This window comes from Saimiri boliviensis, chromosome 9, assembly GCF_048565385.1.
Source record: "Saimiri boliviensis isolate mSaiBol1 chromosome 9, mSaiBol1.pri, whole genome shotgun sequence".
NCBI classification, from domain to species: domain Eukaryota; kingdom Metazoa; phylum Chordata; class Mammalia; order Primates; family Cebidae; genus Saimiri; species Saimiri boliviensis.
The window spans coordinates 102,788,421-102,815,350 of NC_133457.1; the positions used below are offsets into that span (position 1 = coordinate 102,788,421).

The following is a 26,930-nucleotide window of genomic DNA, read 5'->3' on the forward strand; positions in this document are numbered from 1 at the left end:
ACGTTCACACACCAAACCTGTGGTGCTGTCTTAAACCTAAACCAGCTCCACTGATAGTCAGCGGCAGTCATACTCAACCTTTAATTTTCTTCTCGTGTTTTATTTTTTATTTATTTATTTTTTTTGAGACGGAGTTTCGCTCTTGTTACCCAGGCTGGAGTGCAATGGCATGATCTCGGCTCACCGCAACCGCCGCTTCCTGGGTTCAGGCAATTCTCCTGCCTCAGCCTCCTGAGTAGCTGGGATTATAGGCACGCGTCACCATGCCCAGCTAATTTTTTTGTATTTTTAGTAGAGATGGGGTTTCACCATGTTGACCAGGATGGTCTCAAACTCCTGACCTCAGGTGATCCACCCGCCTCGGCCTCCCAAAGTGCTGGGATTACAGGCTTGAGCCACCGCGCCCGGCCAGTTTTCAGGTCTTTATTTCAGATTTGAGCTTTTGTTTACTGAAATCCAGAACCATGCTGTCTTTGTTATGTATTCATCCGAATTTAGTTGTTATCATGCGTGACACGTTAGCAGGACATACTCTTCTTTATACCAAAGCAGTGCCACTATGCCACATGCAGACAAGGGATTTCAGATTTCAGAAGGGAACAAATAAAAAGCAGCTGTGATGATACGATTCTTCAGCAGTGGGAAACTAGTGTTTCCTTGTCTTTGTTCATTTGTCTGCATTTGTTACATGCTGTGATTCACCACCCATTCCTCCATTCTTGCATCAGATACTTAGTAGGCACCTACTTCATTTTAGGCTCTGGCACACACATTTAAATCTCCTTGAGTTGGGGGATTTTGAAATGTTGGACTTCAAAAGATTTTTCTATATGCACAAATTTGATGATCAGTCGGGCTAGGCACGGCGGCTCACACCTGTAATCCCAGCATTTTGGGAGGCTGAGGCGGGCAGATCATCTGAGGTCAGGAATTCTAGTACAGCCTGGCCAACATGGTGAAACCCTGTCTCTACTAAAAATACAAAAATGAGCCAGCTGTGATTACAGGCGCCTATAGTCCCAGCTACTCAGGAGGCTGAGACAGGAGAATTGCTTGAACCGGGGAGGTGAAGTTTGTAGTGAGCTCGGATTGCACCATTGTACTCCAGCCTGGGTGACAGAGTAAGACTGTCTCCAAAAAAAAAAATGATGATCAGTCACCAAAGCGTTAATGGTTAGTCAGCATTTTAGGGTCATTCTTAATGATTAAAGTCAATTACAGTCACATTTATTGGATAGATTTGACCATGACACTGGCTAGCCAGTTCTACCTTTCAAAAAGTATTTTCTAACCATATAATTCATTTAGAATGAATTGAATAGATATATGTGAACCAAAATTCATATTGAAATTCCACTTAAGTAGTAATAGCTGAATTGAATTAATACAGCTGGAATTTTACTTACAGTGGTCCCAAAAATCTATTTTTTCTTATAGGCCAATCTATTCTGGCCCTTGCTATTCTGCAGTTATTCCTGTGAGTGTGTTGTGAAGGAGCAGGTTTTGTCAGCATTCAAATGAAGCATTTAAACCAGAAGATGCTTGCTTTTCATAGCTACAAGCACAGCATAAGAGGCTAGGAGGGGGAGAACACAGTTTTTGAGCATCATCATTTGTTGGAAAACACAATGGGCCAAATATAGCAAGTTCTCTGGCTTTATTAGCCAAGATCAGGGTTGGCCTCTGCTGCTGCTTATTCCGCTCAAGGCTGTTTTAGGGAACCATGCTACATCTTCTGTGATAGGCCTTGGCAAACTGTCATTCCATGCACTTCCAAAAGAACAGTCATGTTAGTGTTTCTGAACACCACATAAGACATGTGGAGACCCTGGCAAACTCTAGCGGGGGAGAAGCCAGCTGTGGCAGAGAAAACTATTCTCTGTTGGATGCCTGTTCTCTGTGTTGAAATTATCAGCTTTGTTCCTCTCAGTGAATCATATGAATTGGGATAAGTAAATATCCTTTTAATATTTTTTGTGAAGCTAAGAAGTTACCTTAAGATGGTATGCTTTGAAATGAAGCTAGGTGAAGGTGAATATTGATTTTTTTTTTTTTTTTTTTTTGGCAGCTGAAGACACCTCTTGGAACTCAAAGCTTTACAATCATCTCTATTCCAGGGAAATTTGAGGGTATATCCCAGGGGCCCAGCACTCAGTGCCAGGCATAGTATACCAGGGATGCAGAGGTGATTAAGATGCAATTCCTGCCTTCCTGGGTACCTCAGAAACAAAAAACAAGGGCTGTAGCACCATGCTTAGCTGACTATAATGAAGCGTAGCAGGTTTGGTGGTAAATGTGTGTGAGAATACATATTTGGTTTTTTGAGAAAGGATAATGTTTCAGCTGACCCTTGAAAGATTATTTGGGCTGGGAAAAAGATTATTTGGGCTGGGCACAGTGGCTCACATCTGTAATCCCAATACTGAGAGGCTACGGAGGGAGAATCACTTGAACCCAGGAGTTTGAGACCAACCCCTGAGCCACATAGACCCCCATCTCTAAAAAAAATTTTTTTTAATTAGGTGGGCATGCATCTGTAGTTCCAACTGCTTGAGAGGTGTTCGAGGCTGCAGTGAGCCATGGTTTTGCCACTGCATTCCAGCCTGGGCAACAGAATGAGACCCTGTCTAAAAAAAAAAAAAAAAAAAAAAAAAAGGAAGATTATTTGATTTCAGTAGGTAGCAAAGGAGGAGGGAAGGACATTTTAGGTGGAAGGAACCACACGTGCTGGTATATATAGTGTGAACGAGAAAGGCCGTGGTGGGCGATGAAGTGGAGGTGACTATTAAGAGCTTTACTTATCAGGTTTACGAGCCTGCATGTCATCCTTCAGACACCCAGAGCCTTCCAGGGATGTTGAGCAAGGGTAACAAGACGATGAGGTTTTGTTTTGGGAAACTAACTGGCAGCAGTTAGGATGATGGGTTGAAGGGGGGAGAGGGGAGGCTGCAGGTGGGAAAACAAAACAAAAAGTGTTGTATTGTATGGAAGAGAGCCAGTGTGGACCTGAAATGTGTCAGCAGCCGTGGGGATGGAGGGTGGAGAAGAAGACACTTGAGATGTAGGATCCCAAGATCTCACTGCCATTTACAAGCGAAGGTGACAAGAGTAGCAGTGGCTATTGATAATAGAGCATGTGGCATGTGCCGGCCCCTTGCTGAACACTTACACAGGTGTCCTTCTGGTTAGGGTTAGGGTAGGTATACAAGGCAGCATGTATGTGCTATTGTTACCCCCTTTTACAGACAAGGAAAGATTTGGAGTGAAGTCACGTAGCTAGAGGTAGTGCTGGTCAGATTCAAACACAAGCCGTTCAATTCCAGATTCCACTCTTGTAACTCTTAGGCTGTATTGAAGGGCAGTAGGTAGATGGTAGTGTCTTTGACCAAGTTTGGGAAGATAAAATTAGCTCAGTTTTGAGCACCTTTTTTTTTTTTTAAGAGATTGGATCTTGCCGGGCATGGTGACGTGTGCCTGTAGTCCCAGCTACTCGGGAGGCTGAGGTGGGAGGATCACTTGAGCCTAGGAGTTCTGGGCTGTAGTACGCTATGCCAATTGGGTGTCCGCACTAAGTTCGGCATCAATGTGGTGACCTCACAGGGGTGGGGGACCACCAGATTGCCTAAGGAGGGGTGAACCGGCCCAGGTCAGAAACAGAGCAGGTCAAAACTCCCGTGCTGATCAGTAGTGGGATTGCGCCTGTGAATAGCCACTGCACTGCAGCCTGGGCAACACAGCGAGACCCCGTCTTAAACAGTGAGACCCCGTCTTAAAAAAAAAAAAAAGCGAGAGAGATTGGATCTTACTCTTGCCCAGGATGGAGTCCATGGTGCGATGATGGCTCACCGTAACTTCAAACTCCTGGGCTCAATTTATCCTCCCACCTCAACCTTCCTAGTAGCTAGGACTACAAGTATGCACCACCATGCCCAGCTGATTTTTTGTTTGTTTTTGAGATGGAGTTTTGATCTTGTTGCCCAGGCTGGATTGCGATGGCTTGATCTCGGCTCACTGCAACCTTTGCCTCCTGGGTTCAAGCGATTCTCCTGCCTCAGCCTCCCAAGTGGCTGGGATTGTAGGTGCCCACCACCATGCCCAACTAATTTTTAAAATATTTTTAGTAGAGACAGGGTTTCACTTTGTTGGCCAGCTGGTCTCAATCTCCTGGCCTCAAATGATCTGCCTGCCTTAGCCTCCCAAAGTGCTGGGATTACAAGCATGAGCCACTGTACCCAGCCTAATTTTTTGCTTTTTAATTTGTTATAGAGACGGGGCTCCCTGTGTTGCCCAGGCTGTTCTTGAACTCCTGGCTTGAAGCAAGCCTCCCACTTTTGCCTTTCAAAGTGCAAGGATTACAGGCACGAGTCACTGTGCCTGGCCCTGAGCCCCTTATCTTTAAAATCTCTGTGAGACATCAGTTGGAGCTTTTCAGGACTCCATGGGACATCAGATGGAGCTACGCGAGGACAGAGTCAATGGGGAGGGAGAAAAGAAAAATGCCTGGAGAATGCCACCACTTGAGAGTTAGGTGACGGAAGAAAAGCCAGGACGGAGATTGAGAAAAAGCAGTCAGAGGTAAAGGAGGCCAAAAGAATTGATGGGAGAGTTAAGAGCTTGAATGGTCAGCTTAACCTAGGATGACAGATTATTTTTTGAAACAAGGAAGGCTTGAAAGGATAAGAAAAGACCAGGTGTGGTGGCTTACTCCTGTAATCCCAGCACTTTGGGAGGCCAAGGTGGGCAACTCACGAGGTCAGGAGTTCAAGACCAGCCTGACCAACATGGTGAAACCCCCATCTCTACCTTACCTCAGAAGTCACATAACATCATTTGTACATACTTTTTTGGTTGTAGTCCTCACAATTCCCCACAGAGACTCAAGGGGAGGAAACAAAGACCCACCACCTCTTTACAGGGAGTGTCAAGGTCATATTACAGAAAAGTGTGTGGGATAGATGTTACTGTTCTGACCTTCTTTTAAAAATATAATCTGGCCGGGCGCGGTGGCTCATGCCTGTAATCCCAGCACTTTGGGAGGCCGAGGCGGGTGGATCACGAGGTCAAGAGATCGAGACCATCCTGGTCAACATGGTGAAACCCCGTCTCTACTAAAAATAACAAAAACATTAGCTGGGCATGGTGGCGCGTGCCTGTAACCCCAGCTACTCAGAAGGCTGAGGCAGGAGAATTGCCTGAACCCAGGAAGCGGAGGTTGCGGTGAGCCGAGATCGTGCCATTGCACTCCAGCCTGGGTAACAAGAGTGAAACTCCATCTCAAAAAAAAAAAAAAAAAAAATATGATCTGCTCCAGAGCCCAAGTGGAAAGAGTGTGGGAAGGCATCCTTTAGACTGCAGGCTTGTTGGTTGGGTGTAACAGAAGCAGATAGAGTTCGAGGAGGGATGGTGGCAAAAGTGATTGGATTCCAGGCGAAGTAGAGAAGGGCATGTGAATCCACAGGAAAGGTCATCACTTGGATTGAGAGAGGCCAGAGTGGAGGTTAGGATGAAGACGAAGAATAGGGTAAAAATGTTGGGTGTAGAGAGGAAGGACCCCAGTGGAGCCAGTGCTTGTTTTCACCTGTTACTTGGGGACTCACAGGTTATAGGTTTTGTCTGTAGTTATTTTAAATACACAGATGACATCTTTGTCTTCAATCCAGTAATACAATGGAATTAAGGGTCCAAATTGAGCGTGTATTTAAAAGGGAAGAGGAAAGAGTTAGTTGTTCTTTTCTCACCCACCGCTGCCCTAACTGTGTGTCCCACTTACACATAGATGGAGAAGTGACTCAGAGTATGCTTTTCCCAATTCTGCCACTGTGACCTTTTTTTTGAGATGGAGTCTCACTCTGTCACCAGACTGGAGTGCAGTGGCACGATTGTGGCTCACTGCAACCTCCGCCTCCCAGGTTCAAAAGATTCTCCTGCCTCAGCCTCCTGAGTAGCTGGGATTACAGGTGCCCACCACCATGCCCAGCTAATTTTTTGTATTTTTAGTAGAGATGGGGTTTCACCATGTTAGCCAGGATGGTCTCGATCTCCTGACCTTGTGATCTGCCTGCCTCAGCCTCCAAAGTGCTGGGATTATTGGCGTGAGCCACTGTGCCTGGTTCACTGTGATCTTTAATATACCTTTGGTTGCCATTCTGAGCTGGAGCAATGTGACTCCAGAGCCTGACCACTTTCTGTTAATGCCACCGTGCCTTCTGGTTCCTCCAGACGACAAAACACCAAATGAAAAAGAACTTTGATGATCAATTTCCATTCCTCTCCTGGAACCCCTTCGGGGTCATTCCTGAAGAACTGGGTTTGGTGCCAAGCCAAAATAGGCACAGACACTCCTGTGGTAGGGCTCCTTTCTTGTGAGGGGAGCTGAGAGTCTTCCAGATCACAAACTGCAGATGCAAGGGAATGTTCCTTTACTCCTTCTCTGCTGTCCCTGCTTGGACAGAGGAGCCTGCCGTTGCCTTCAGCTGGTCTTGCTGCTGCATGTAAAATCTTTCATTCATCTCTTATATTACCTACTTTGACCTTAGGCTATTTTTCTATTTTCCTTAGGCCTTTTCCATATTCCTAATGCCCCAGTTGTCTTAGCCTCATGATTTATAGAACTGCAGCTTAAGGCAGAACAGAGACTTTGGAACTGAGCAGTTCTGCCTCCTCTCACGTGTCCACTGCCTGCTAGTATGATGTGACCTTGGGCAAGTTACTTCACCTCTCTGAGCCACAGCTTCTTCGCCCATCAAATACAGTAATAAATATCTGCAGTGAGGATTGTGCAGATAGCAGGTGTCCCTCCCCTCTGTGTCTCATTCAGTATTGGCAGGGACGGGCTTTTGTTTCCTTCCCTGAGAGCAAGGTTCTTTGGATTCTTGTCACACAACCCGTCTTTATTCCTCAAATTACCTCTGCAAACCAGCCCCCTCTCCTGTACACAAGCCTCTCATGAAGAGACATTTGCTTTCCTTTCCAGGCTTTATCCTCAAGCCTGGAAAATCCCCCTCAAATATTGTAGAATCATCTATACTGAACAGAATTTCGAGTACATTGTCACCCATCTTGCATGCCATATTTGCCTCATGACTTTTGGTGTGTGAATGTGTGTGGGGTGTTGAGGGGTGTTGCCTTATTTGAATGCCAGTTTACATTTGCAGTATAGATGAGTAGGTTCTAGAGAAGTATATTTAAGTCCTCTGAATTCTGTTGGTCATTTACATACTTCATAAATTCTGAGAGTAAGGAGAGACTCAGAGAATTCATACTCAGTGGCGCAGTCTCCTCTCAGGCATACTTGGCTATTCGTTGCACTCTGCTTGAACCCTCCCAAGACACTACGTCATAAGACAGTCCATTCTGTAGCATCTGTCATTGTTACAGCATTCCTCTTTGGGGTGCAACTAAATATTTCTACCTGGAACTTCTCACCGTTGAGTCCAGTGACAGATAGCTAAAGATGTCACTAACTTAAAAATGGCTAACTTAAGATGGCTAACTTATTTTGTAAAGGTTAAAATTTAAAGTGCCCCGACTCCTCTTTTGGGAATGGTGCCAGCATGTCTAGACCCCGCCCAAGTTCATTGCGGTCGTAGAGCAGAAGTTGTTCTGCAGTACTCCACAGACAGGAAGCACTCTGCTGCCTTGGGGCCTCTAGTCCCAATCCCAGCCCAACGGGACCTACTAAGGAACTGATTGTTGAGCTCATTAGTGTTGCCACATATATTTATTTATATTTCTTAGTCAGGGTCTTGCTCTTTCACCCAGGCTGGAGTGCAGCGGCGTGATCATGGCTCACTGTAGCCTCAACCTCCTAGGCTCAAGTGATCCTCCCACCTCAGCTTCCCATGTACCGGGGACCACAGGTGCACACCACCACATCCAGCTAATGTTTGTATTTTTTGTGGAGACAGGATTTCACCATGTTGCCCATACTGGTCTCGAATTCTTGGGCTCAAGCAGCCTGCTTGCCTCTGCCTCCCAAAGTGCTGGGATAGAGGCATGAGCCCCTGCTCCTGGCCAGCAGATGTATTTATAAATTATTAAGAGGCTGCTTTAACTTTGCTTGTAGTCTAGCTGCCTTGTAGGATAGCAGCTGTCACACCCTTCTCTCAGAGTCGCGTGTGTGGTGGTGTGACTCATGCAAGCAGCAAGTCTTCCACGGGGCCAGCCATGAGCTGGCACCATCAGAAGGCTTTAGAGAAGGCGGGGGTTGGTGAGGCTTGTATAAAGTAGGAAAGGTAGGAGATCAAAGCAAAGCCCATTCCTGGCTTTTTAGTCTTCATGTTCATGTGTGCTTTTTTAAAAATAGCTTAGAAAATTTTTCATAGTTTTTATATAAGGTTTTAGAACATTGGGCAAGATCCCAGTTCTTTTTCGTGGCACCAAAATGCTGTAACTGAGGCCTGTTCTGTTTCATTTTGCTGCTTCTCTTCTTCTGTTAGACCCCTGACCTGGAGCAACTGGAACCATCTTTGGAAGATGTGGAAAGCATGAATGATTTTGATCCCTTGTTTTCAGAGGAAACACCTGGAGTGGAGAAGCCAGTCACCACTGTCCAGGTTTGACTCTCACAACCCAGAACATGCTTATTCTTTGAAGGTGTTGACATAAATGACTGGGCTCGTCTGCTTCTTTCGGACTTTAAAAAAAAAGAAAAACCTGTTATATTTTTTTTAGAAAATTGGGTACCGATACTTAAAACATCTGAAGTCAGGGATTTTTTTTGCCCCCAGTGATTGATTGGTTCCAGCACCAAGATCTGTGAATCTGTGAGAAACAATCCACCTGACAGAAACATTTGGGAACGTAATTGGGAACTTGAGATCTGAAGACTGGCTTTATGGTTTCATTTATGTTTAAGCCAATGCCAGTACACGTAATCCTCTTTGGAGTGTATGTTTCTGTCACTACAATGACAACCAGATAAACTGTCCTGAGTCTGAGGCCCACCTGGGAGAGAGCTTCCATGCACGGTTGGGATACTAAGCAAGGCGCTGAGCAGGAGACTTGTCCTCTAGGCTGAGCCTTTTACTGCTCTCCACGAAGTCTCTCCCTGCAACTCAGGGACCATTTCATGATGGAAACATGTATGTGTTTGTAATACGCAGGTTGAAAGAAGGTAGGAAATTGAATTAGCGAGCGGAGAGAGTTGGGAGAGGCTATCCTGGCATTAACAAAGGACAGAAACTTGGGATAAGAAATGCAGTTTGAGGAAACTAGCAACTGGAATGTTTGTCATTTGGCCTAAAAATATCTTTTAAACCTTGGGTTTTTAAAGCCCGTGTTTAACTTGGCAGCGTATCACCAGCTGTTTGTTGGGACAGAAAGAATTCGAGCTCCAGAAATTATTTTCCAGCCGTCTCTCATAGGAGAAGAGCAGGCTGGGATTGCAGAGACTCTGCAGTACATTCTGGACAGGTGAGACAGTGAATCTGCTTTTCTTTATGTTTCCTGAACCATTTCCTTGGATTTTGCATTGAATGGTAGATTTGATGGTCAGGCACTTGAAAATGCATCTCACTCTTCTTTTCATTGATTTGCTATGCTCAGATAGATTTCCCTTAACATCTTATCACCAGGCTGGCACCTCACTGGGGCTCTATAGTTGTTTTCTGAACCTGTAAATGCTGGATAGACTTGAGGAGCCTTAAGAGTGTCTTTTAAGTTTGAACAACCCGGTAACATGTACACTGGTTTCTATGTAAACGTTCACATTATTAAAAACTAGTGATTTTTGAATGCCAAGCATCTACTTGGCATTAATTCTGAAAGAAAAAAACTAGTGATTTTAAATCTTGCTAAAAATATTGCAGAGTTAATAAAAGTTTTTTTCCCCTCCTTGCAGGCATTTTACTTATTTAAGAGTTTACATTTCCCTAAGAATGCAGGCATTTTACCCATTTGTGTGGGCATTTTCCTGCAGTGTGAGTTTGATAATTCAAGTTGGGCAAGTAGGGAATAGAATTTTGTAGTGCTCTGGCTGTGTTCACTGAAACAGCAGGGAAACTTGTACCTAGCAAGGAAAAAAAGCTGCTGCAGGTACTTTGAGTGGCTTTGAGCTTTGTCTTAACAGTGGTTGGGAAAGTGATCAAATATGTATTAAAGCTCTTATTAAAAAAGATAAAAAGAAAGCACGGGTAGATAGATGGATTCTCAAAAGGGAGGCATGGCTTTTGTGAATAATGGAAATGTGTTGTGTCTTGACTGTAGTGATATGGAATGTATACATTTGTTAGCCTTTATCAAAATGTTTGTAAATTTATCCTCCATAAAGTTGATTTTTAAAAAAATTTAAAGGTATAAAAATTCTAATCGTGTTAAGAAAGTAAGTTGACCATTCAAAGTATGGTTTTGACTGGCTGTTTGGAAACATTGGGCTGGCATTCTTTAGAGATGCAAATGAAAAATGAAAGTTTTGATTTTTTTTTTAGCTTTTTGTATAGATTCTGTTTTGTACTGAGAGCTTACATTTCTGAATCTGCATTTCGTTCTGATTCGAGTTAAGGGACTATATCAGGAGTCGTTTCTTTCCTAGGTACCCAAAAGATATTCAGGAAATGCTGGTTCAGAACGTTTTCCTCACTGGCGGGAACACAATGTATCCTGGGATGAAAGCCAGAATGGAGAAGGAGCTGTTGGAGATGAGACCCTTCCAGTCTTCTTTTCAGGTACTGATTGTTTGGGTAGCCAGTTATTTTGAAAACAGCATTACCTGTTTTCTGTTTGCAAACGTAATAAAATGTAAATTATTTTATAACTCCATCATGCAGAAATATCCACTGTTAACATTTTTGTGACTTCTAGTCTTAAGTCTGTTTAATTTTTTAAGCAAAATGGGAATCATGTTTTCATACTATTTTGTGGTTTCTTTAAATTGGAAGATGATGTATATAATTCTAAGAGTATGAAAGAGTGTACATCAAGAATAAGCCTTTCTCCCTACACAGTCCCCTGGCTCTACAGTCAGAGCTTGTGCGTCTTACATTTTCTATGCATGTGAATGTGTACTGCTTTGTAAGCTGAACTGAACCTGTCATGTAAATTTTCCCATGTCATTATTCTTCTAAAAGACTTATCTTTATGACTGGTGTGAATGCCTCACAATTTATCTACCAACTCCCTGATTACCAAGAAACATGGTCTGATGAGCTCCCATCATGGACCAGGCACTATGGGGATGTCCTGAACATAGCACCTGGCTGCAAGGACCTTGCTGTCTGAGCCAGGCAAATTGGAGTGTAAGGGACATACAGGCATGGGCACCTGGCAGTCTCCATTGGCTTTCAGAGAAGAAGGCTCCATGGATCTGGATCTTCTCAGAATGAATAAGCATTTGCCATGTAGACGGTGTGGGGCGTGGGGTACATTGGAGAGAGCATCCCAGACAGAAGGACGAGCATGAGCAAAGGCACAGGTCCAGAAGCTTGTGGAGGGAGCGAGAAGTGGCTGAGTGTTGCTGGAGTGGCTGATACAGAGAAGTGGAGGTGGGTGAGGTAGAGAGGTCAACAAAGCCCACACTGCAGACTGTGCAGAGCCTGTGCATCCTACTAAGAAGCTCGGCCATGTTCTGCTCTGCTGCATGATGTAGTGTACATTCAGGAGGGCATCTCTGGGTTTTGGTCCTGACTCCATCACCACCGTTACTGAATTGTGCTAAACTTTGGCTTTCTCAGTGGTAGGAAGTGGATAATCGGTACCTGTTGCTGGGATTCGGTGTACTGGTGCACGTCAAGCGCCTAACAACGGGCCTGCACGTAATAAACTCTCAGACCCTGGCTGTTGTGCTAAGGGTCCCTAAGACCGTACCAGGCAGGATGATTCTCTGGGAGGATTCACAGGACTCAGTATGTAATCACACTTACAGCTGTGTCTTACTATGGCAAATCAGCAGAGAGACAAGGTGCCCAGAGGAAATCTGGGAGCAATCGGGTGTAAGCATCCGAGGCCTCTCCCTGTGGAGTCACACAGGACATAATTTCTCCAGCAGTGTGTTGTAAGAGCACGTTAGGTGTCGCCAACCAGAGAAGCTTGGAGGAGACGAAGTGCCTAGGATTTGTATTTGGGGGCTGATCACATAGGTACCCCCTGCTTGGAGCAGACCCAAATTCCAAGCTCACAGAAGGGAATCATGCGTTTGGCATAAACCACATTATTTGTATGAATGGGCATACTGACCCACTCTTACCAGGTGACGGTGGGAACCCTTCCAAAATTCAAGTTCCCAGATGCCTGCCAAGTCCCACACTTGTAAGTGTGCCTTTCTAAGGTCACAGTAGGCCAGTCCTGTTAACTCTTCTGCACAGCTCGTGTCTTTAGGCCACAGTGATGAACCGTAAAGGATTCTAAGCAGGGAAGTGATGTGATCTGATTTATGTTTTAGTAAGATATATTTGACACTGATGTGCAAGATAGCGTATTAGGAGAAATATTGGAAGCAGACCAGTTAGGAGGCAGCTTCCCCGCCTCTAGGAGGAAGTCCTCACTGTACTCCCCAGGGTTTCCAGGGTCCCTTGTGTTCTAACCTTGAAGAACTGTCCAGGGTTCTCTCATCATTTCCCCCTCCACCTTGTACTTCAGCCACAGCTAACTACTATAAGTTTTCCAGAGCTGCCATGTTTTCCTGCCTCAGGGCCTTTGCACATGCTGGCTCCTTTTGCATAGAGTACTCTTTCTAGCTTATCCAACCCTCTCAGTGGCTGGTTTCCTGGAAATCACTTCCTCCAGGAAGCCTTCCCTGTCCTTCCGTCTGTTCCTTACAAGATCCACCTCTGTTAGGGAAGAGACAGCCACTGTCTTGTGAAATGTGTTCTAAGCCCTTGGCTCAGTGTCACTTGGTAGCTATGCAGGAAATACGACAGCAGTGGCAGAGGTAGAGGAAGGGAGTTGATGTGAAAGAGGCTAAGGCAGTGAAATTGTCAGAGCTTAGTAGTAAGTTGGATCTGAGGAGGGAAGTGGGACCTAAGACAACTCCCAAGTTCTAGGTGGAGCAACTAGTTTGCTGAATAAGAGAGTCACTGGATGAGGAACAGTGGGAGGAAGGACAGGCTTAAGGGAGAGGATTGTACATTCTATTTCCGGGTGGGTTGAGTTTCCAGTGGACACACAGGGAGAGATGGCCACAGTTAGCTAGATGAGTGCTCAGTGGGGAAGGCAAGAGGGTAGATTCACACCCTCCCACTCACCACAAGCATAAATGTGCTCCGGGCACTCTTTGGGAGGGTAGGTGATGTTAAGGATGAACCCCTTAAAGAACACTGGCGTTTAAGAGCCACAAGACATACCCATGAGTCTAAGAAGGAGGTGGAGAAAGAGGAGGGGAGCAGAAGACAGCTGCAGTGCTGAAGCCAAGAGGTGACAGCAGGGGGTGTGAACATGGGGCTGGGTCATGCCGGCAGGGGCAACTTATGAAGAAATAGTGGAGAAAAAATTGTAGAGGATTTTCAAGATCTATTTCTTGGTAGTTTCCAAATTACTTTGTGACTATTCGTTGTAGGAATGCTGCTACCAGCCAGAGCTTTTCCCAGCCTTGTCATTTGTTGTTCTGGTCTCACCTGGCCCAGCCACAGCTCCCCTCTCCCCTCCTGTTTCTGCCCTCTTTCACATTGCTCATGTAATGAGTGTGTTACACCATCACTAAGCCCTGATGTTCCAATTTTAGATTATGTATTCAGCAATGGCTCAAACATACCAACCACCTAAGGCCCTCTGTGATCATTAGAAGGAAGAGAACCCCAAGATGTGCAAATTTACAACTTTCTTCTAAGTTTCTGTTTTTTCTTAAACAGCAGAACATTTTTAAACGTCCTAAGAATGTCAGACAATTCAAACCAAAATGAAAACCAAGAAAACTGTAGTTTCATCCTCTGCGAGCAATGTTCTTTTTATGCTTTCTGGTTGCTTTCATCTCATGTATGGTTTTAACCAAAAATGGATTGTTGAGAGCTTATTTTGTAACCTGTATTTTTTTCGTTTTCAAATTGTTGTGAGTTTTTCTATATCAATAGGTACATTTCTAGAGCATCCTTTTCATGGCTGTATAGTCTATTAACCATCTATCTTGCTGCAGTTTTTGTTAGTAATGATAGCTACCCTTTATTGAATACCCCACTAGGCAGCATCTACCATATGCCTTACACTTATGCTGTAAGTCCCCCTAAGCCAGGGGGTGGGGCCTCTGGTTATCCTAGTGACAAGGTCCTCATTCACAGGCCCCTTGCCTGCATGGCGAGCCCAGCAGCTAGACTCCTGAGCCTGCACTTTCTCACCTTGGTTTGTGCATGCTGATTCCACTGTTAATGGCCTCTGCCCTTCACTCCCGACAGTTCTGAAACCATTCCAACCTGGAACTCATGGGATTGGTGGAGTGGGGAGGTAAGAGGGAGGTAGGAAGTGAGGCAGGTAACTCCAGAACACAGGAGGCCCGATGGGAGCTGCAGAGTGTTAAACCGTAATGATCGGGTCAGCCTAGCTGAGGGCCTTCTCAGAGCTGCTGACCCCCGGCCCAAACTCCAATGAGAAGCAGGGGAAACTAAGCGTTGGCAGCCTCACCGAGAATGACCAGGTCACCCCTGTCTGCTGTCATTTCTCCTGAAGCTGTTTTGCTAGCCTGGCTAGAGCTGCCTTGCAGCAGCCTCTATTTCCCTCTGCCCAGAGTGGGGAGCAGGGCTAGGAAGGCCTTTTCCTCAGGTCATGGGTCTCCGCTTCGCCTCTCCCTGACAGCTTGTGGTTGACAGCATCGTGCAGCAGGAGGCTGGGCCACGGTCCCTCTTCGAGTGGCAGGTCTTTTGTTTGTAAACTGTCTGAAAATCCTCTGTTCTGGAGAGTCTGACATTCCAGCTCAGCTTTGTTTACAGGGTGTGGAACTAGCCCTGAACTGTCTTGGAGTGCACTGGACCCACCTATGTATATATTTCTGGGAATAAAATGTCGGGGGCTATAGCTGAGCCAGGTGAACATTCACAACTGGAGCCCTGGTGGAGGCATCCTGGTGAATCATCTTTGTGTTTCAGGTTCAACTTGCCTCGAACCCTGTACTGGATGCCTGGTATGGGGCTCGTGACTGGGCCTTGAACCACCTAGATGACAATGAAGTTTGGATCACCAGGAAAGAATATGAAGAAAAGGGAGGAGAGTACCTCAAGGAGCACTGTGCTTCCAACATCTACGTCCCCATCCGCCTGCCAAAGCAGGCCTCCCGCTCCTCAGATGCCCAGGCGTCCAGCAAGGGTTCTGCTGCTGGTGGAGGTGGTGCTGGCGAGCAGGCATAGCCCAGGCCCTCCAGGGACACTGCCCTGCACACCATGCCTTGGGCCACGTTGGCAGCATGACAGGACTGTGATTGTGCTAGGTGTGTCCACCCAAGTCTGCTGGTCACATTTGGCAGCAAAATGGATTTCTTCTGGGGAGAACAAAGTTAAGGGATACTGCGAACTGCTCTTCAGAAGCAGGTTCACTTGGAGGCGTCTGCAGTGAAGAGACTAACTGGCCTTCTGATGTCTTTGTTCAGCTGTGGCCAGCTGTGGCATCAGCTTCCTGTAGCAGTAAATGAAGACTGAATGGAGGACACAGATGTGCAGAATGTACAAGACTGATTTCTTACCACATTTTAGAGTCTTTTTTGTTTAAAAAAAAATCCTTTAAAATTTATCTTGTCCGTGTAGATACTTGATTCTTCTGGATATATTCAGAAATTGCATGAATGCCCAGCAAGGGGAGGTCTTTGATGTATATAAAAAAATGGTAATGTTTATTGCTGGTCACAGTGGCACATGCCTGTTAAGCCCCAGCTACGTGGGATGCCAAGGCAGGAGGATCGCTTGAGCTCAGGAGTTCGAGGCTATAGTGAGCTGTGATTGCACCTGTGAATAGCTACTGCACTCCAGCCTGGGCAACATAGCAAGACTTTGTCTCTACAAAAATTCCTTTTTCATATGCAATAAAAGCAGTCGCCTCAGAAGCTGGAAATATTTCCTTCCTCCTATTTTTTTTCTTTCAGATAAGGAGAAAAGGCCCAGAAAGTTACTAACATGTGAGGTCACTCTGCAAGCTCTGGACTTGTTGGTGCCCTCTTGTGAATGGGCAGGAATAGAGCCAGTAGCCCAACTTTGCTTTCTCTGCTGGAAACTTTACCACCATAAGGCTTACAGATGTTTTATTTCTGTCCCTCTGAGTTTGTTGGCTCCTTAACCTTTTCAGACTTTTCAGAACAAAGATTGGAGGACATTTATCCTTTAGTCTTTGCAGTTTTGCCATAACCTCATGTGTCCTGTACCTTCCCAGTTCTGTCTTAAGTGGACAGATAACCCCTCCCTTTTACAGAGATTGCTTGGCGAAAATTTTGGCCACAAAGACACCCAAGTATTGATCCCAGATGGCCCCTGAGCTAATACCATTGTCACCAAATTTCACCTCTAAATCCCATGGAGCCTCTAGCTCACCCCTCTGATGAGGCCACCTCAGAACCTGTTTGCTCATACAGTTTACCGGGGGCCACCGTCTGGATCTCCGGCTCTAGAGGGCTTAGAAACTGCAGACCAGGAGGGAAGGGGTAGTGGCGATGGAGAGAGTGGAAGACCACAGCTGACCCTAGAAAATGAGGAAAAAGGAAAGGTTATCACAAACCTTAATAGAAGATGCACCAGGGGATGATACTCCATTGAAAAGAAATAAAGGAAATAAGACAGTAATAGATAAGGAAAAGAGGCAAAGGAAATTAAATTGAATATAGTAGAAAATTGGACTATACTGAGTTTGGCGGTGGTGGCTGTGGTGGTGGTGGTAAACACAATGTGACATAAACTTTCCATCTTAACCATTTTTAAGCGTCCAGAACAGGGGTGTTAATTCTGTGTACATTGTTGGTCAGAAAATCTCTAGAACTTTTTCCAATTGTGAAACCACACTCATCCATCAAACAACTCCCTTCCCCTCGCCTCTGTCCATCCCCGACCCTAGGCAACCACCATTCTACTTCGTGTTTTTCTTAGATACCTCACATAAGGGAAGCCATACAGTCTTTGTCTTTTTGGCCTATTTCACTTAGCATCATGTCCTCAGGCTTCCTCCATGTTGCGGCATGTGGTCAGAATTTCCTTCCTTTTTAAGGCTGAATAGTGTTCCATCGCATGGATGTACCACATTTTCTTTCTTTACCTTTGATGGACATTTAGGCTACTTCCATTTCTTGGGTATTGCTGATAGTGCTGCAGTGAACATGGGAGTGCAGATACTTCCTCAGGTTTCTGCTTTCAATCCCTTTAGATATATACCCAGAATGCTGGATCATATGGTAGTTGTATTTTTAATTTTCTATGGAACACTCATACTATTTTCCATATTAGCTGACCATTTTCCATTCCTACCACCAGTGCACAAGAGTTCCGGTTCCTCCACATCCTCACCAACTCTTTTTTTTTTTGTAGTTTCCACATTCACTATCTTTCATCTTTTTGATAATAACCATTCTAAGTGGGGTGAGGTGATACTTCATTGTGGTTTTGATTTGCATTTCCGTGATGATTAGTGATGCTGAGCACCTCTGTTTGCTTGTTGGCCATTTGCATGTCCCACTTCTGGATATTAACCTCTCCCTAGATACATGGTTTGCAAATATTTTCTCCCATTCTGTAGGTTAACTTTTCACTCTTACTGTTTGTTTGTTTACTGCGCAGAAGTTAAGTTTGATACAGTCTCATTCGTCTGCTTTTGCTTTCATTGTCTAGAATTTTGGTGTTGTATCTGAGAAATCATTGCCAAATTCAGTGTCGTGACACATTTTCCCTAAGTTTTCTTCTAGGAGTTTGACAGTTTCAGGTCTTATATTTAGGTTTTATTAACTACATTAAATTTTATGTTGAAGAAAAAATCAATGGAACAGAAGTAATGTTTAAACTGGTAATAAAAGTTTCTTCTGCCAGGCGCGGTGGCTCATGCCTGTAATCCCAGCACTTTGGGAGGCCAAGGCGGGCAGATCACGAGGTCAAGAGATTGAGACCATCCTGGTCAACATGGTGAGACCCCGTCTCTACTAAAAATACAAAAATTAGCTGGGTGTGGTGGCGCATGCCTGTAATTCCAGCTCGGGAGGCTGAGGCAGGAGAATTGCTTGAACCCAGGAGGCGGAGGTTGCGGTGAGCCGAGATCGTGCCATTGCACTCCAGCCTGGGTAACGAGCGAAACTCCATCTCAAAAAAAAAAAAAAAAAGTTTCTTCCCCCACAAAACAAACCACCCTGAATATACATACTGTAAGGACACTTGGTGTGCTTGGGAAAATTGACTCAGGAGTCTCAGATCCTAGTGAACCAATTAGATTTCAAAGATAAAAGAAGTCCTCTTGGGCCAGGGGTGGTGGCTTACACCTATAATCTCAGCACTTTGGGAGGCTGAGGTAGGCAGATCACTTGAGGCCAGGAGTTGGAGACGAGCCTGGCCATCTCTACTGAAAATACAAAAATTAGCTGGGCATGGTGGTGTACACTTGTAATCTAAGCTACTTGGGGACGGAGGCAGGAGAATCACTTAAACCCAAGAGGCCAAGGTTGCAGTGAGCCAAGATTGCACCACTGCACTCCATCCTGGGCAACAGAGCAAGACTGTCTCAAAATAAGTCCTCTCAGCCTCCATGCAAAAAGACAAGTGACTTACACAAGACAGGAAATTTGGATGGTGTCAGGCTTTTTAACAGCGCTAATACTAGAAAGTTAAATAACTTGAATAACTAGAAAACAAAAATGATAAATTTGAAGAAGGACGGCAAAATGTTTAAACTACTGGAAAATCTAATTAATGTAGAAAGCACAAATGCATGTAATAAATTTTTTTAAAAAAATAGGCTGGGCTCAGTGATGCACACCTTTAATCCTAGCGCTTTGGGAGGCTGAGGCAGGAAGATAGATCACTTGAGCCTGGGAGTTTGAGACCCGCCTGGGCAACATAGGAAGACTCCACCTCTACAAAAAAAATTTAAAAGGCTGAGTGAGCTACTTGGAAGGCTGAGGCAGGAGAATCGCTTGAACCTGAGAGGTGGAGGTTGGAGTGAGCTGAGGTTGCATGCCTGTAGTCCCAGCTACTCAGGTGGCTGAAGCGGGAGGATTGTTTGAACCTGGGAGGCCAAGGCTACAGTGAGCCATGATTGTGCCACTGCACTCCAGCCTGGGTGGCAGAGGAGCAAGACCCTGTCTCAAAAAAAAAAAGTCTTTAGCACTAACCTGCAAGTTGGCCCTTTCTAGTACAGGAGAATGGGGATGGAGGGAGGTCATTTCCTTGGCGCTAGTCTCCCAGCTTGGACATTCCTCTCAGGAATACTTAACAGGATGAGGGAGGGGGCTTCGCCTCTGGCCAATGCTCAGCTTAAGTTGCCTTTTGGAAAAGTTCCAGAGGACATGGAGTGGGATTCTCCAAGCAGCCATTCCTCAGCCTAGACAACTCTCTGGTTCCACAAGAATTGGGAGATGAATTTGGCCGCCTGCACTTCCCAGCCCGCATCAGGTTTTGATGAGCACGTGGCCAGGAGTAGGGTGGTGCTGTCCACCCAATCCCCTGCCTGGGCAACCTCCTGAGGACTGCCCGGGATTGAGATTGATTGTATGCCCCAGCCTGGACAAATTTCCGGAAACCCTTTTGCTTTAGTCCTGGGGGCAGGGCTTTACCCACTCGTACTCCCCAGCTTGTAACGCTTCAGCAGTAATCTGGACTGGGTTTCATCACAGGGGGTGTTAAGTCTCCAAGGCTGTACAGTTGGACCGTGAATAACCATGCCCTGGTCATCAATAGAAAAGGGCATTCCAAGAGTGAACTAGGTCCTGGTGTTGATGGTGATTCTGCCAGCCTTTGCTATAGGCATTCCTGTAGCCATTCAGAGAAGATAAGGATTCACTCAAATGCTACAGTATACTCTAAGATATGAATAAAATGGACCAGGATATTTTCCAAGGCCCCCAAAGGAGAGGATGACCTGCCCTCATTTTCTTGACAACTTGTGCAATAAGGAAGCTCTTACAAAACTGCTGAGACGTTCTGGGAAATGGGGTATACCAATCATAATCAGCCAGTCCTGGCATTCCTCCGTGTGTGCCAAGCTAGGGGTTATGGGAACGGGGCGAGTGGGTAGATCCCTTGATGACACTCCACGGCTTTCTGGGGAGCACCAAAATGACAGGAATGCAAAATCTGAAGGCTCTTTTCTGAATCCCTGGCTGATCGTGGAGAAGGGCCAAGCTTAAAGAAACGGCCCAAGGATCCTGGTAGGGTGATGAAGGTGAGAGCAGAGGCGTGTCTCAGGGTCGTGCAGCATCTCGGCTTTGGCTCTTTGCAGGCTGTAGAAGCAGAATCCTAAGACTTCTTTCCGTTTCTTGACTTCAGTTCTCAGCCTGCTCTTTTGGCTCCCTGCTGTATAATGGAATTCCAGAGCTTGACCTTGAGAATGCAGATTCTCCTGGTTGACAATTTCTAGTGAAGGGAATCTTAGAAAGGGAAAAAGGAGATATTCCCTCTTCCCCTGCAAGAGTGGAAAAGCAGACACTCTCCCAAGAGCCTCATAAAGCTGGTGAAAGCCTGTTCTCATAAAGCACCCACGAGATCATTCCGCCTGCCCCCTGCTCCCAGGACAGGCACTTAGGTGAGGATGTGTGACTCATCCAGTTCTGATACCTGCTGCAAATGGTGTATAAACAAAGGAATCTTTTAAGCCACCTGGGTTTCAGAGAAATATAACTATGTACCTTTAAAAAAAAAATTTTTTTTCTTTTTTTTTTTTTTTTTTTTTTTTTCTGAGACGAAGTTTTGCTCTTGTTACCCAGGCTTGAATGCAATGGTGCGATCTCGGCTCACTGCAACCTCCGCCTCCTGGGTTCAGGCAATTCTCCTGCCTCAGCCTCCTGAGTAGCTGGGATTACAGGCACACGCCACCATGCCCAGCTAATTTTTTGTATTTTTTAGTAGAGACGGGGTTTCACCATGTTGACCAGGATAGTCTCGATCTCTTGATCTTGTGAGCCGCCCTCCTTGGCCTCCCAAAGTGCTGGGATTACAGGCTTGAGCCACCGTGCCCGGCCAAAAAATCTGCTTTTAAAAAAGTTAGTAACGTTGCTTAATTATATGTTGCCCTGGTAATAACCGTGTAATTGACATCTCTTTAAAAAAATGAAGGTATACTTAGTCTGTATTGGCCAGAAGAATTTCGTAAGTTTCTTTGTTCTTCTTTCTCCTATGACTATGATTTTCTTTGAACAAAGAATTTGAGAGACCTTGCTTTACTTTAAATGATCAATACATACTTTGCCTATTTGACTTGAGAATTGTGTATATGTTATACACAATTATAAAACAAATCAATTTCAATAAAAATAAGAGCACAATCCTTAAAATCAAAGCAAAGTGAAACAAATGAACCTTATTATATATCAAGTTGGTGGTTTACTCACACAGAGAGGACTTATTTGAAGTGACTTTAATTAGGTGACTTTATTTTAAGTGACTTTCCATGGTAGTTGAAAAAAAGGAAACCACAGTAGTTGACTATACATCTTCAGTGGGACATATTCTAACAACAAAAAAGGGCACAAAAGTCTTACTGTTTTCAGTAATTATGTTGTTAGTAATGGCATTGGTATGATTATTCTGAAGATATAAATATATGTGTGTATAAATTCAAATAATTATGTTAACATTGTTGGCAACCAAGATTTTCAGTATAACAAGATATAAAAATATAGAATAAAAACTGAAAAATCCTATAATCCTAAATTTGAATTGCACATATCTGTAGGAACACATGATGTATTTTCTCTTTACAAATATTAATTTATTGGCCTAGAAACAACAAACAGCCATAACAAGGAATATACCTCTAGTGACCACATTGTGGCTTCTCAATACCATTTCCCATTCAGAGGAACCACTGTTCCTTGGAGAAATGGCTGCTTCCAGTCTGGGGCAGGAAATATATAAAATGGGCCTGTAGGCCGGGCGCGGTGGCTCAAGCCTGTAATCCCAGCACTTTGGGAGGCCGAGGCGGGTGGATCACGAGGTCGAGAGATCGAGACCATCCTGGTCAACATGGTGAAACCCCATCTCTACTAAAAATAAAAATAAAAAAAATTAGCTGGGCATGGTGGCGCGTGCCTGTAATCCCAGCTACTCAGGAGGCTGAGGCAGGAGAATTGCCTGAGCCCAGGAGGCGGAGGTTGCGGTGAGCCGAGATCGTGCCATTGCACTCCAACCTGGGTAACAAGAGTGAAACTCCGTCTCAAAAAAAATAAATAAATAAATAAAAATAAAATGGGCCTGTAATATCTTTTTTTTTTTTTAGAGGTGGGAGGATGGTTTGAGCCAGGGAGGTAGAGGTTGCAGTGAGCCGTGATTGTACCACTGCACTCAAGTTTGGGCAACAGAGTCCTATCTCTTAAAAAAAAAAAAAAATGTCTGGGTGCAGTGGCTCATACCTGTAATCCCAGCACTTTTGGGAGGCCAAGGCAGACAGATCACCATCACCTGAGGTCAGGAGTTTGAGACCAGTCTGACCAACACAGTGAAACTCCGTCTCTATGAAAAATTCAAAAATTAGCTGGGCGTGGTGGTGCGCACCTGTAATCTCAGCTACTAGGGAGGCCAAGGCAGGAGAATCACTTGAACCTGGAAGGCGGAGGTTGTAGTGAGCCAAGATTGTGCCACTGAACTGCTGCCTGGACAATAAAGTGAGACTCTGTCTCAAAAACAAACAAACCCTCAAAATTCAGGAGTCAACTTGAAGAGGCTCCCGCTGGCCCAGGAATAGGACAATTTGAGCATCTGAAAAAATAACGATGAAAGGTTGAAACATATTAAAATTCACGAATTTGTCCTTGGTCACCTTTGGAAAATGCTAGGGAACCAGCTCATAATTCTGAAACTAGGAAATAAAGGGCACAAGTAGGTATTGATGTCACCTTTCTTGTAGAAACTGTACCTCATGGCAACCAAACGGATAAGAGAATGTTTTTTCTTTGTAGAGGACTTCCAGCTAAATAAATGAGACAAAATGATGAAATACCACCATTTTCTTTTTGTTTGTTTGTTTTTTGTTTTCTTTTGAGACAGAATCTGGCTCTGGGTGCCACTGTCACCCAGGCTGGAGTGCAATGGCGCGATCTTGGCTCACTGCAACCTCTGCCTCCTGAATACCACCATTTTCTAGCTCCTGATAAAATAATGGCAATAGACAAGTGTTCATCAATGACAGCTAAAAACCACTTGGTGAAAAGTTGATGGAAGGCTGGGCGCAGTGGCTCACACCTTTAATCCCAGCACTTTAGGCCGGGCGCAGTGGCTCAAGCCTGTAATCCCAGCACTTTGGGAGGCCGAGGCGGGTGGATCACGAGGTCGAGAGATCGAGACCATCCTGGTCAACATGGTGAAACCCCGTCTCTACTAAAAATACAAAAAAACTAGCTGGGCGTGGTGGCGCGTGCCTGTAATCCCAGCTACTCAGGAGGCTGAGGCAGGAGAATTGTCTGAGCCCAGGAGGCGGAGGTTGCGGTGAGCCGAGATCGCGCCATTGCACTCCAGCCTGGGTAACAAGAGCGAAACTCCGTCTCAAAAAAAAAAAAAAAAAAAAAAAAAAAAAAAAAAAAAAAATCCCAGCACTTTAGAAGGCTGAGGCGGGTGGATCATCTGAGGTCAGGAGTTCTAGACCAGCCTGCCAACATGGTGAAACCCCATCTCTACTGAAAATACAAAAATTAGCTGGGCATGGTGGCGGGCCCCTGTAGTCCCAGCTACTCAAGAGGCTGAGATGGAAGGATCGCTTGGACCCAGGAGACGGAGGTTGCAGTGAGCTGAGGTCACACTTCTGCACTCCAGCCTTAGTGACAGAGCAAGACTTGCTCCAAAAAAAAAAAAGCAAAAGGAAAAAAGAAAATTTAAAATCATAACAAATGTAAAGCATGGGCCTTGTTTGGTTCCTAATTCTAATAAGTCATGTTTGATAGACTCCTGAGAAAAGCAAGGAAATGTGGATATTTAATAATATGAAAGAATTATTGATGGTTTTTAAAGACGTAGTGGTGATTTTTGTAGTTTTGTGGAGTAAGAGAGAGAGGAGTGAGTGAGCTTATCTTATAGAGATATATACCGAAATGTTTGCAGGCGAAGTCATATTTGGGATTTGCTCCAAACTAATCAGGCAGGGACTTACAGATAAAACACGAGTGAGTGACCATGTGTTGATTGTCACTGAATATGGGGGAATAAGTACACAGGGGCTCATTATACTTCTGTTTTTGTGTGTTTCTGAAACTTTCAATTAAAAACATTAAGTTGGTCCAGGCACAGTGAGTGACTCATACCTATAATCCCAGCATTTTGGGAGGCTAAGTTGGGAGGATCCTTTGAGCCCAGGAGATTTGAGACCAACCTGTGCAATGTAGCAAGACCCCTGGCTCTACAAAAGCAAAAAAAAATTATTGAGGCGTGGTGATCCCAGCTACTCAGGAAGCTGAGGTGGGAGGATCACTTGAGCCTAGGAAATCCAGGCTGCAGTGAGCAGTAATTGTGCCACTGCACTCCAGCCTGGGCTACAGTGAGACTGTCTCAAACAATAAAATAAAAAGTAACGACACTCTTGTCTAGCCTTATGTATCATATAGCAATAGTTCTTGGATATCACTCAGTAGCAGTGCATAGTGAGCTGCTGCTTTAAAAAAAGAAAAAAAAAAACAGGCGTCTCACTGTTGTTGCTCAGGCTGGTCTCAAACTCCTGCCCTTAAGTAATCCTCTCACCTCAGCCTCCTGAGTAGCTAGAATTACAAGTGGGGATGCTTCTTTCTTGTCTCTTTATAATGTATGTCTGTATAAATTATATGTGTCGCAAACATGATAACACCATGGACATTCAATCAGCATATCCATGACATATACATATAAATTTTACCTAAATGGTAGCATATTACAGTATAACAGTCTCTCTTAGAGATCACTCCATAACAGTACAAACCGAGTTTCCGCTTTTTTCCCTTATTTTAATATTATTATTTTTAGAGATGGAGTCTCGCTCTGTTGCCCAGGCTGGAGTGCGGTGTCACGAACTTGGCTCACTGCAGACTCCACCCTCCAGCTTCAAGCGATTCTCCTGTCTCAGCCTCCTGAGTAGCTGGGATTAAAGGCACCCACCATCACACCCAGCTAATTTTTGTATTTGTTTTTAGTAGAGATGGGGTTTCACCATTTTGGCCAGGCTGGTCTCAAACTCCTGACCTAAAGTGATCTGCCTGACTCGGCCTCCCAAAGTGCTGGGACTTCAGACGTAAGCCACTGCACCTGGGCTCCTGGCCTCCTTTATCTTAAGAAATTAATAAGAATTGCAAACATTTTCCCATGATGGCATTTGTCTTTTTAACTTTGTTGGGTTATTTTTCCACTCAGATTCTTTTTGTGGACTCAAATGAAGCAATCTTTTAAAATTGCTTTTGGGTTTTATGTCATACTTAAAAAGGCCTTACTCATCCTGAGATAATTAAAAAAGTCCTATGTTTTCTTTTCATATATATATATATATATATATATATATATATATATATATTCCTTTTTGGTAAAACACACATATAGTGACATAACACATAAATGTACACCCAACAACTGTGGCTAAATGAACACCTATATGACTCTGACCACTACCCGCTGTGGTCAAGAAATAGAATACTAATCCCAGCACTTTGGGAGGCCAAGGCAGATGGATCACAAGGTCAGGAGATCGAGACCATCTTGGCTAACACAGTGAAACTCCATCTATACTAAAAATACAAAAAATTAGTCGGTTGTTGGGGCACACGCCTATAGTCCCAGCTACTTGGGAGGCTGAGGCAGGAGAATTACTTGAACCTGGGAGACGGAGGTTGCAGTGAGCCGAGATCACGCCACTGCACTCCAGCCTGGGTGACAGAGCAAGTCTCTTTTTTTGTTTTGTTTTTGTTTTTGTTTTTTTTTAAAGGAAAGAAAAAGAAATAGAGTACGGGTACCACCCTAGAAGCCTCCAGTGTGAGCCATCTTCCCTGATCAAAATCCACTCCTTCCTCCTTAGAAGAAGCCATTGTACCAGTGTCAACAGTATTCTATTCCATGTTCCTTATAGTGTTACTACCTCATTAGGCATCTCTAAGCATTCTTTTGTTGCCGCAGTTTTGAGACGGAGTCTTACTCTGTCACCCGGGCTGGAGTGCAGTGGCACAATCATGGCTCACTGCAGCTTCCAACTCCTGGACCCAAGGGATCCTCCTGCCTTAGCCTCCTGAGTAGCCAGGTCAGCTGGCATGTGCTATCATGCCCAGCTAATTATTTTATTTTTTGTAGAGACAGGAGCTTCCCTATGTTACCCAGGTTGGTCTTGAACACCTGGACTCAAGCAGTACTCCTGTCTCGACCTCCCAGAGCTCTGTGATTATAGGCATAAGCCGCTGAAACTAGCCCCTAAAATTTTATTTTATTTTATATATTTTTTGAGATGGAGTCTCACTCTGTTGCCCAGGGCAGTGGTGCGATGTCGGCTCACTGCAACCTCTGCCTCTGAGTTCAAGTGATGCTCCTGCCTCAGCCTCCCAAGTAGCTGGGACTAAAGGTGTGCACCACCGCACCTGGTTAATTTTTATATTTTTAGTAGGGATGGCATTTCACCATGTTGGCTAGGCTGGTCTCGAATTCCTGACCTCAGATGATCCAGCCACCTTGGCTTCCCAAAGTGCTGGGATTACAGGTGTGAGCCACTGCGCCCAGCTAGCATTGTTTTTAAGATTCATTCATGTTGTGTGTAGCTGTGGTTCATTTTCATTGCTGTGTAGTATTTTATTATATGCATGCACTATAATTTATTTATCCAGTTGGAATTTATCTTGGCATAAGTTTGTGGTAAGTCTCCAGCTGAATTTCTTTTGAGATGACTAGTCAGTTGTACCAACAATATTTATT

General features: G+C 44.7%; 1 protein-coding gene across 2 annotated transcripts in view; it reads left to right on the plus strand.

Moving 5' to 3' along the window:
• The window catches only part of ACTR5 (actin related protein 5), a 41,551-nt gene that overhangs the window by 9,060 nt on the left and 5,561 nt on the right, over positions 1 to 26,930 (plus strand). Inside the window, exons 6-9 of one of the 2 annotated variants that reach the window (XM_003936379.4) lie at positions 8,439 to 8,555; positions 9,275 to 9,414; positions 10,532 to 10,664; positions 15,006 to 18,231. In XM_003936379.4, the coding sequence (XP_003936428.2) occupies positions 8,439 to 8,555; positions 9,275 to 9,414; positions 10,532 to 10,664; positions 15,006 to 15,263 (648 nt within the window). In that variant the 3' untranslated portion in view covers positions 15,264 to 18,231. Of the gene's footprint in view, positions 1 to 8,438; positions 8,556 to 9,274; positions 9,415 to 10,531; positions 10,665 to 15,005; positions 18,232 to 26,930 lie in introns of those variants that run through there. The other variant, XM_074406530.1, reaches the window with a different exon arrangement.